The sequence below is a fragment of the Daktulosphaira vitifoliae genome, unplaced genomic scaffold (genome assembly GCF_025091365.1).
Source record: "Daktulosphaira vitifoliae isolate Bord-2020 unplaced genomic scaffold, ASM2509136v1 Scaffold_272, whole genome shotgun sequence".
In the NCBI taxonomy this organism is placed as follows: Eukaryota; Metazoa; Arthropoda; class Insecta; order Hemiptera; family Phylloxeridae; genus Daktulosphaira; species Daktulosphaira vitifoliae.
In genome coordinates this window covers 1-10,135 of record NW_026099838.1, presented here as the reverse complement: position 1 = coordinate 10,135, position 10,135 = coordinate 1, and the positions used below count along the sequence as shown (strand labels likewise).

General features: G+C 32.8%; 1 protein-coding gene across 1 annotated transcript in view; it reads left to right on the top strand.

The window, feature by feature from the left end:
- The window catches only part of LOC126909331 (low-density lipoprotein receptor-related protein 2-like), a gene marked incomplete at its 3' end in the record, with an annotated part of 16,915 nt that extends 6,786 nt beyond the window's left edge, over positions 1-10,129 (top strand). Inside the window, exons 19-43 of the mRNA XM_050691743.1 lie at positions 31-331; positions 394-625; positions 689-894; positions 960-1,219; positions 1,282-1,453; positions 1,533-1,758; positions 1,818-2,042; positions 2,129-2,649; positions 2,716-2,828; positions 2,864-3,188; positions 3,250-3,557; positions 3,617-4,272; positions 4,353-4,534; positions 4,606-5,053; positions 5,207-5,828; positions 5,993-6,572; positions 6,641-6,932; positions 6,998-7,322; positions 7,443-7,738; positions 7,803-8,561; positions 8,623-8,883; positions 8,954-9,094; positions 9,169-9,687; positions 9,754-10,017; positions 10,085-10,129. Of these exons, the coding sequence (XP_050547700.1) occupies positions 31-331; positions 394-625; positions 689-894; positions 960-1,219; positions 1,282-1,453; positions 1,533-1,758; positions 1,818-2,042; positions 2,129-2,649; positions 2,716-2,828; positions 2,864-3,188; positions 3,250-3,557; positions 3,617-4,272; positions 4,353-4,534; positions 4,606-5,053; positions 5,207-5,828; positions 5,993-6,572; positions 6,641-6,932; positions 6,998-7,322; positions 7,443-7,738; positions 7,803-8,561; positions 8,623-8,883; positions 8,954-9,094; positions 9,169-9,687; positions 9,754-10,017; positions 10,085-10,129 (8,279 nt within the window). The remainder of the gene's footprint in view (positions 1-30; positions 332-393; positions 626-688; positions 895-959; positions 1,220-1,281; positions 1,454-1,532; positions 1,759-1,817; positions 2,043-2,128; positions 2,650-2,715; positions 2,829-2,863; positions 3,189-3,249; positions 3,558-3,616; positions 4,273-4,352; positions 4,535-4,605; positions 5,054-5,206; positions 5,829-5,992; positions 6,573-6,640; positions 6,933-6,997; positions 7,323-7,442; positions 7,739-7,802; positions 8,562-8,622; positions 8,884-8,953; positions 9,095-9,168; positions 9,688-9,753; positions 10,018-10,084) is intronic.
- Between the last annotated feature and the right edge of the window lie 6 nt (positions 10,130-10,135).

Sequence of the window (10,135 nt, the reverse complement as noted above, 5' to 3'; positions counted from 1 at the left end):
TAATGCTATTAATTAACAATATTATTTTAGTGCACGTTGGTTATTCTGGACCGATTGGGGTGAAAACCCAAGAATCGAACGTGTTGGAATGGATGGTTCTAACCGTTCTGTTATTATAAGTACAAAAATATATTGGCCCAATGGTTTGACATTGGATATAGTAAATCAACGCATATATTTTGCTGACTCTAAACTCGATTTTATTGACTTCTGTTACTATAACGGTAGTGGTCGTCAACAAGTAATTGCTGGTAGTCACTATTTGCTCCATCCGCATTCACTGACTTTATTTGAAGATACACTCTACTGGACTGATAGACAGTTAAACAGAGTAATTAATTCTAAACTATAACTATGCATGAAAATTTTTTTATTAATAACTTTTTGATTTAGGTTATATCAGCTCACAAATTTAAGGGAAAAAATCAAACAGTAATTTCTCATTTAATATCTCAACCACTAAGTATTCTTGTACACCATCCATCCTTACAGCCTATTACTCCTAATCCATGTGAAAAAGCTACATGTGAACAACTTTGTTTACTCTCTCCTTACGATCCAAATGGCTATACATGTAAATGTAAACCAGGTTACAAAGTTTCAAGCACGGGTAGATGTATTGAAAGTAATAAATTATAGTACATAGCTTTTAGAATTTAATTTATTAATATTTATGTGAATTTTATAGTTGAATCTCCATATTTATTAGTTATGAGAGCATCCCAAATTATTGATGTTAGTCTAACACCAGGAGATAAAACAACAGGTCATATAATACCTATTGTTGGAGTTGAAGGAGGTTCACAAATAGATTATGATACTGAAACGAAAAGTCTTTTTTGGGTTGAAGGTGTAAAAGTAAACGAAGAGGACGAAACTATTAATACCGAAAATGTAAACAAATTTAATTAAAAATATAAAACAACATGTTTTTTAATTTATAATACTTTTATTTATAGTGTACTCTTATGATGTCACCATACCATGGAGGAAACAAAACTTCATTATTAGGTGAACTCACAGGATTTGTAGGTGCTCCATTTGTAATTGCTTTTGACTGGATTGGCCGAAACTTATATATTGGAAATCGAGAGTCGTCTAGCATTGAATTAGTTAAAATAGATGGCATAAATAAGTATAGAATGGTGTTATTGTCAAATAATGGAAAAGAAAATTCAGTAGCAACGCCTATTGGTATTGTTTTGGATCCAAGTGAAGGGTATAATAATTTTATTTGGAGTAATTTTGTACATTTTATTTATTTTTTTAATAAATTCTTAGAAAATTATATTGGGCTGATCAAGGAGGATTTGGTGTACGACCTAAGATTGGAAAAATGAATATGGATGGCAGTAACCCTCAAGTATTAATAAATGACGATAATAAGCCAGAATCGATCGCTATTGATTTGGACCAAAAGAATATTTATTATAGCACTCAATATCCTAGCTATGTAATAATAATTTTATTATATACATTTTTTACTTTAAAATTTTTATGTTGTTATCACAACTAGTAATAATGATTTATAGATTAAAGTTATGGGTGTAAATGGAATGAATCATCGAACTTTATTAAGTGATAAGAACGGCATCTCTTTTCCTAAATCAATGGGTATCTATGATCGATACTTATACTTCATAGACTCTAGATATGATCATCTTGTGCGAGTTAATGCTGATGATGGAGCTAACATACAAACTATTATTGATAATGACCCTGATCTTAAATCATTAACTGTATTTTCAAAAAAAATTAGTATGTTTATACTTCATTATAATAAAAAATATATAGTCTAATGAGAATTTAAATCTTAGATACCAATCATCCTTGTACTTTGACCCAAAATGGTGGTTGTCAGCAATTATGTATTCCAAGTGATAATGGTAATAGAGTATGTGCATGTTCAGTTGGCTATAAAAAGGAATTAGATACAAGATGTACACCACATACATCATTTGCGGTTGTTTCTCAAGTAGATTTGATTCGTGGATATAGCCTTAGTGATACATTAGATGCAATTGTTCCTATATCAGGACCAGGTAATTAGTAGTACATTATTTAATATTTTTAACAATTAAGAATTAAATGCACTTTATATGTTATTTAAATAAAATTTATTTATTAGGACATCATATATTACATGTGGATGTTCATGTTGCGCAGAATTGGATATATTGGGTTGAATTTAATCGTGGAATATGGAATGGTATTTATAGAATTAGACCAAATGGTACAGAACTGCAACATATTATTAAAGATGGTATTGGTTCTAATGGTATACGAGGTCTAACTATTGATTGGATAGCAGGAAATCTATACTTTACAAACGTGTTCCCTCATGAAAACTATGTAGAAGTTTGTTGGTTAGATGGCTCTATGCGTAAAGTACTAGTTAAAACTACAACGGATGCACCAAAAGAATTAATTGTAAATCCTATCAAACGGTTACTTTACTGGATCGATTACGGCCAGTACCCTAAAATTGGTAAAGCATATTTAGATGGATCCAACTGGATGCCGATAGTGACAACAGGAATTAGTCAACCTAAGGATTTAACTGTTGATATGGTTACTCATGATGTTTATTGGGTGGACGCTAGACTAGATACTATTCAAAAAGTTTCATTCACTGGAGGAGAAAGACAGGTAATTTAAAATTGTTTATCAGTCTCTAATTACATGTTATAGAAATGTATTAAATTAAATTTTCAGGTTGTCAGAAGAAATATTCCTAATCCAATGGGTATTGCTATACATTTAGGAGATATGTATTGGGTAGATAGGAATTTAAAAAGTGTTTTCAAAGCTTCTAAATTACCAGGAAANAAAGTGTTTTTAAAGCTTCTAAATTACCAGGAAATACATCGACTCCAACTGCTATTAGAACTGGACTTCCTAGATTACGTGATATAGCTATTTACGATGCAAACACACAACCGTTTGACGATTCAAATTCTTGCTCTCGATTTGGCAACGGAGGTTGTGAACAATTATGTTTTTCGTTTCCACCAACGTATTCAGTAAACAAATTTTTGTTTCGATGCGATTGTGCGACTGGTGTAATAGGTGCAGGTACAGGTACGAAGTGTGACACTGTAAGTGAATATTTGGTGTACGCAACAAGAACTGAAATAAGATCTGCAAGTTTAGATCCTCTGTCCAATACACTTCCATTTAAACCTGTTGTAAGTTTAATGTTTTTATAATATTATTTTTGTTTATAAATAACATTCTAAATATTTCCAGGGAAATTTGTCCAACGTTGTTGGCTTAGACTTCGATTACGCTGATAATAAACTGTTCTTTACTCAAATTCGTCCAATGGCTCAAATATCGTCTATTTCGAGTAACTTCCCAGTTAACAATCAGATCAAAACAATTTTAAGTCGTAAAATAAACCCAGAAGGTATATCTTATGACTGGACCCAAAAGAAGATTTACTGGACTGACTCTTTTAATAATTCTATTTACGCCATGAATTTGGATGGTTCTGGTGTAGTCATGATTGCTAGAGTGGATAGGCCACGTGCTATTGTGGTCGATCCCTGTAATGGGTAAGTAAAAAATTCATATTTCTTTTTATATTATATTTAATTATTTACTATAATTTTAGAACTTTATACTTCACTGATTGGGGACGTTTTGGTACTGCTGGAATGATATATCGAACTACTATGGCAGGGTCACTAAAAAAAGCTATCATAGATAAAGACTTATCTCAGCCTAGTGGACTTACTATCGATTTTGACGAACGTATGTTATATTGGTCTGACGCTGTTCGAGAAAAAATTGAAAGGTCAACACTAGATGGTCAAAATCGAGAAGTACTTATAACAGCCACTATTTATCCATTTGCGCTGACTGTACATGAAAACTACATCTATTGGACTGATCTTCAGTTAAGAGGAGTCTATCGAGCTGAGAAGCATACTGGAGCTAATATGATAGAGATTGTCAAGAGATTAGATGATTCTCCAAGAGACATTGCAATTTATTCAAAGGATAGACAAAAATGCTCAGTAAATCCCTGTTCGATTAATAACGGTGGATGCGCTCAAAGCTGCCACCCTGGACTTAATGGCACAGCTGAGTGTAGGTGTGACGACAACACCAAACTAGTTAATGAGGGCCGTATGTGTGTGGACAAAAATGTTACATGTGCAGCTAATAAATTCCATTGTCGTAATGGTAAATGCATTTCGCGTATGTGGACTTGTGATGGCGATGACGACTGTGGTGATAACAGTGACGAAGATGTCAATTATTGCAGTGCGTGCAATTTTTTTTATCAGTTTTTAAGCTATGAAAATTAAAAAAATTATTTTTAATTGTGAATATATTTTTTTCAGCTTATCATTCATGTAGTGCCAATGAATTTAGATGTGCAAATGGAAGATGTATATTTAAAACATGGAAATGTGATCATGAAAACGACTGTAAAGATGGTTCTGATGAAGTTGGTTGTACTTATCCACCTTGTGCTGACGGCGAATTTACATGTGCCAATTATAGATGCATTTCCATGTCACAGGTAAGTTAAATTGTAATTATAAAATTTTAAATGCATATTTTATGGATAAATTATTGAAAAACTTTTAACAGGTGTGCAATGGCGTGAATGATTGTAAAGATAACATTACTTCAGATGAAACTCATGATCGATGTCCCAAAAATATTACTTGTCCAGCTAGTCACTTAAAATGTGAAAAAACTAACATTTGTGTTGAACCATACTGGTTGTGCGATGGTGATAATGATTGCGGTGATAATAGTGACGAAGATCCACTTCATTGTGCTCAAAGAACGTGCCCAGCAAACAGTTTCCGTTGTCCAAATCATCGTTGTATACCAGCTACGTGGTATTGCGATGGTGATGATGATTGCGGTGATGGATCTGACGAACCTCCTGAGTATTGTAAATCGGAAGGACGAACATGTTTTGGTGATCTATTTACTTGTGATAATGGCAATTGTATACCTAGAATTTATATATGTGATGGTGACAATGACTGTTTGGATAATTCAGATGAAGATCAACGACATCAGTGCAGTACGTTTTTTTGTTAATTAAATTAAGCTAATTTTATTATGCACTCTTCAAGTTAATATAATTATTAAAGTTCTTAGTTAACTGTAAAATTTGTTTTAAAATTTTTAATTTAGATTTTAATTATCTATTCTACGTCTATTGTTATTTGTATAGATAATCGTAAGTGCGATGAAACTACGGAATTCACATGTGCAGCAAACAAAGCATGGAACCGTCCGCAGTGTATTCCAAGAAAGTGGTTATGTGATGGTGATCCCGATTGCGTTGACGGAGCTGATGAAAACTCAACAGCACTCAATTGCTCAACTGTACTAAACTGTAGTGCAGAACAGTTTACCTGTGGTAATGGTCGATGTATTAATAAAGGATGGGTCTGTGACCATGACAATGATTGTGGTGATGGTACAGACGAAGGCAAAGATTGTCATTCACAATATAAAACTTGTTCTCCAAAAGAATTTTCTTGTCAAAACTTTAAATGTATTAGAAGCACATATAGGTGTGATAATGAAGATGACTGTGGTGATAATTCAGACGAATTTGACTGTCCTGGTAAAAATACCACATCATGTGGAATAGATCAGTTCCATTGTACAAACGGTCAATGTATCAGTGCACGATTAGTGTGTAACAAAGTATCAGACTGCACGGATGACAGTGATGAACCAGCTCATTGTAATGTTGATGAGTGTGCTAAAGTAGAACTGAATCAGTGTGCACACAAATGTATTGATACACCAACTGGTTTTAACTGCGAATGTAACGAGGGATATAAGTGAGTTTTATTTTATATCATGTGTAACAAAATAATAATTATATATTCTATTAAACATAATATATAATTCAACACATTTTGTTACGTTAATAAAAAATTTAATGATTTTGTCCCATATTTTTTATCATGTATTGGTATCTTTTTAAACTTAATTTTAATTTTAGGTTAATGGATGATGGAAAAGCTTGTCAAGATATTAATGAGTGTATGGAAATTCCCGGAGCTTGCCCTCAATATTGTTTGAACACTCCTGGATCTTATTATTGTAAATGTGATGAAACATATTACGATCGTAGATCTGATGAACGTTCTTGCAAGAGAAGAGATAAAATAAAACCATGGTTAATTTTCACAAATAAATATTATGTTCGAAATATGTCTTTAGATGCTTCAGAATACGCACTTAATCATCAAGATCTATTGAATGTTGTCGCTCTAGATTTTGACTATCTGGATCAAAAACTATACTTTTGCGACGTTAGTGCTAAAACAATTTATAGAACACCTATTGGAAGTAAAGAAAGAGAGAAAATTATAAGACATGACAGTCATGGTTTGGAAGGTATTGCTGTAGATTGGGTTGGAAGAAAAATATATTGGCTTGATCGGCACAGTAAACATTTAGAAGTAGCTGAATTAAATGGCACAAATAGACATACATTAAAATCGGGTATTCAAGATCCGAGAGCTATTGCTGTTCATCCAGGAACTGGTTATTTATACTTCACTAGTTGGCAACTACAGGTAAAATTAAAAAAAAAATCCTAGTTACTTAATATTTAAATTGAAATTTTTTTGTAACTTTATTTTAGGCATACGTTGGTAAGATTGGTATGGATGGTAGTAATTTCACACAAATATTAACTTATGAGGATGATATAGCTTGGCCAAATGCTCTGACCATCGATTATTTTACTGAACGAGTTTATTGGGCTGATGCTCATTTAAATTATATAGCTTCAGTCGATTTAGAAGGAAGACACAAACATATTGTACTATCAGGAGAGTCGGTACCCCATGTATTTGCTCTGTCATTATTTGAAGACGAAATTTTCTGGACTGATTGGAATCTAAAGGCTATTGTTAAAGCAAATAAATTTACTGGTAATTATAATTATTATAGTTATAAATACCAGTGATTTATACCTTTATATTTTTTGATATTACAGGCCAGCATTATCAAGTACTAAGGAACACAACACATCGGCCTTATGATTTGAACGTGTATCATCCTCTTAGGCAAATACCATATCCAAATCCTTGCGGAAGTGATAATGGAGGATGCTCACATTTATGTTTATTACGACCGGTCCCAGGAGTAGATCCATCACCAGACAGTTACTTGAATTCTAAAAGTCCTGTTGCATACACTTGTACTTGCCCTAATCAATTTTATTTAGATCCGCGTGATAATAAGACTTGTATTGCCAATTGTACTGCTGGTCAACATGAATGTAAACAAAATGATCAGAAGTGTATTCCTTGGTTCTGGAAGTAAGTTTTATTTCATATTATATCTAGTAATAAATTTTTGCAATCTAACGATATCAATTTAATTTAATTTAGAATACTAAAAAATACTAAAAATCTTAATAAATTATCTCTTAATTATAGGTGTGATGGAGAAAAAGATTGTGCCGATGGTACAGATGAAATTGAAAGCGATTGTCCAACAAGGTCCTGCCGAGGTGGAGCATTCCAGTGTGAAAATCGTAACTGTACACCATCGGCTACTATTTGCGATGGAATTGATGATTGTGGAGATGGTTCTGACGAAAAACGTTGTGACTTACCATGTCCTAACTTAGAATTTAAATGTCGCTCAAATGGGCGTTGTATTCTTGACGCATGGAAATGTGATGGTGAACCAGACTGCAAAGATGGAAGTGATGAAGATCCAGCAATTTGCCGTATGTTTCACTTATAATGAAATATTTTTCATTTAATTAACAATATTGTATTTTATATTTGTAGATAATCGGCCTTGTGATCCAAAAACTGAGTACTCGTGTAAAAATGGTCGTTGTATACCGAAATTGTGGGTTTGTGATTTTGATAATGACTGTGGTGATGACTCAGATGAGCCTGCATTTATGTGTAGACAGCGAAATTGTACTACTGGATGGCAAAGATGCCCTGGTAAAACTAACTATCGTTGTATACCTAAATGGTTGTTCTGTGATGGTAAAGATGATTGTCGTGACGGATCAGACGAATTACCTGAAAATTGTCCAAAATGTCAATCAGCTGGAGATTTTCAATGTAAAAATAATAGATGTATACCAAAAAGATGGTTATGTGACTTTGAAAATGATTGCGGAGATAATTCGGACGAATCTGAAGATATGTGCAAAGGACTTTATAGACAATGTTCAGAATCAGAATTTCAATGTTCAAATGGAAAGTGTATACCGGGTCAATGGAGATGTGACCACGATGATGATTGTGGAGACAATTCTGACGAACTAAACTGTGGTGGATTCCAATGTAAAAATGGCACGTTCCAATGTAAGAGCGGTCATTGTATTGCATCATATTTCCGTTGTGATGGCGATAGAGATTGTAGAGATTTCAGTGATGAAATTGGATGTCCGCCACGATATCCAGGAGGTCGCTATTGTCCTGCTTCTAAATTTGAATGTAAAACTACCAAACTATGTATTTTCAACTCTGAACTTTGTGATGGAGAAGATGATTGTGGTGATGGTTCTGATGAAGCATCTGACTTATGTTGTAAGTCTTGAGTATATTTTAATCAAATAATAAAATTTAATTTTTAATATTTTTTTAATAGCAAATTTAAGTTGTACATTGGATAACCGATTTTTGTGTGACAATAAACACTGTATACCTATGTACCAGCGTTGTGATGGAGTGGATAATTGTGGAGACGGTTCGGATGAAAATGATTTGAGTGTTTGTGGATTATCACAAAATAATAGACAGTGTGATCATTATACAGAATTCACATGTTCTAACCGCAAATGTGTTGACAAATCTAAACTTTGTGATAGGAAATATGACTGTGAAGATTTATCTGACGAAAAAGGATGCAGTAAGTTCTATGATTAATGATGTAATTAAATAATTAAAATTTTTATAATAATAAATAATTTTCTAAACAGTATATTCTGGAACGTGTACAGACCCTAATAAAGGCGGTTGTGAACATTATTGTTTAAATGTTACTTCCGGAGTAGGATATAGTTGTGCTTGTTATGCTGGATATGAAATTAGCCCTGGTACAAATAGTAAAAGATGTGCAGGTTAGTTTAAATCGAAAAATATATTAATTTTTGTAATTATTGCAATGTAATGTTATCACTAATATTTTGTTTAGATATAAATGAATGTGAATTAGGACTTCATCATTGTTCTCAAGAATGTACTAATATTAATGGATCTTATGTTTGCTCCTGTCGCGAAGGTTTTGTTTTAAGTGATTTGTTTAGCGGCGTTTGCAAAGCTTTAGATCCAAAAGTAACTATAGTTTACACTAATGGACCAGAAATACGAGGTTATGAGGCAAACGAAAGAAGACATTTGTCAGTTTTAACTAATGAAAAGCGTATACATTCTATTGATTTTGATCCAAAGAATGAAATAATTTATTGGACAGATACTTTTGATCAATCGATTAAAAGATCATACATGGTAGATGCTATTGGCGGTCAAGTTAAGATGGGTTATCCTCAAGATCTTAATATGAGAGGCCCACATAAACCTGTTGCTGTCGCTATTGATTGGATAGGTGATAATATATATTGGGCTGTGATTGACCGATCAGGTGAAAAATTCAAAGGACAAATAATGGTTGCTAAGCAAGATGGAAGATATAGGAGATCAGTTATCAGTAGTGGTATGTTCATTAAAATTAAAAATTTCAATACGCTATATTATAAACGACTATTTTTTAATTTTTTAGAATTGGAATCACCTTCATCGATTGTTTTGGATCCTGAAATGGGTAAAATGTTTTGGGCTGATGTCGGAGAGTCTCCAAAAATAGAAATGTCTTGGATGGATGGTTCTAGACGTTTATCATTAGTTACTACTAGAATTGTACATCCTACTGGTTTAACTGTAGATATAGCTGTAGGTCATTCTTTATATTGGGTAGATACCAAGTTAAATACAATTGAAACAATAAAATACGATCAATCAAACCGCCAAGTGGTTTTACGTGGAGGTATATAATTGTAGTCTTATAAAATATTAGAATTTTCGTATTTTTTAACAATGATTTATTTTTATAGAACATCTCCATCATCCTGTATCATTAGATCTTTTTGAAAATCAGTTATATT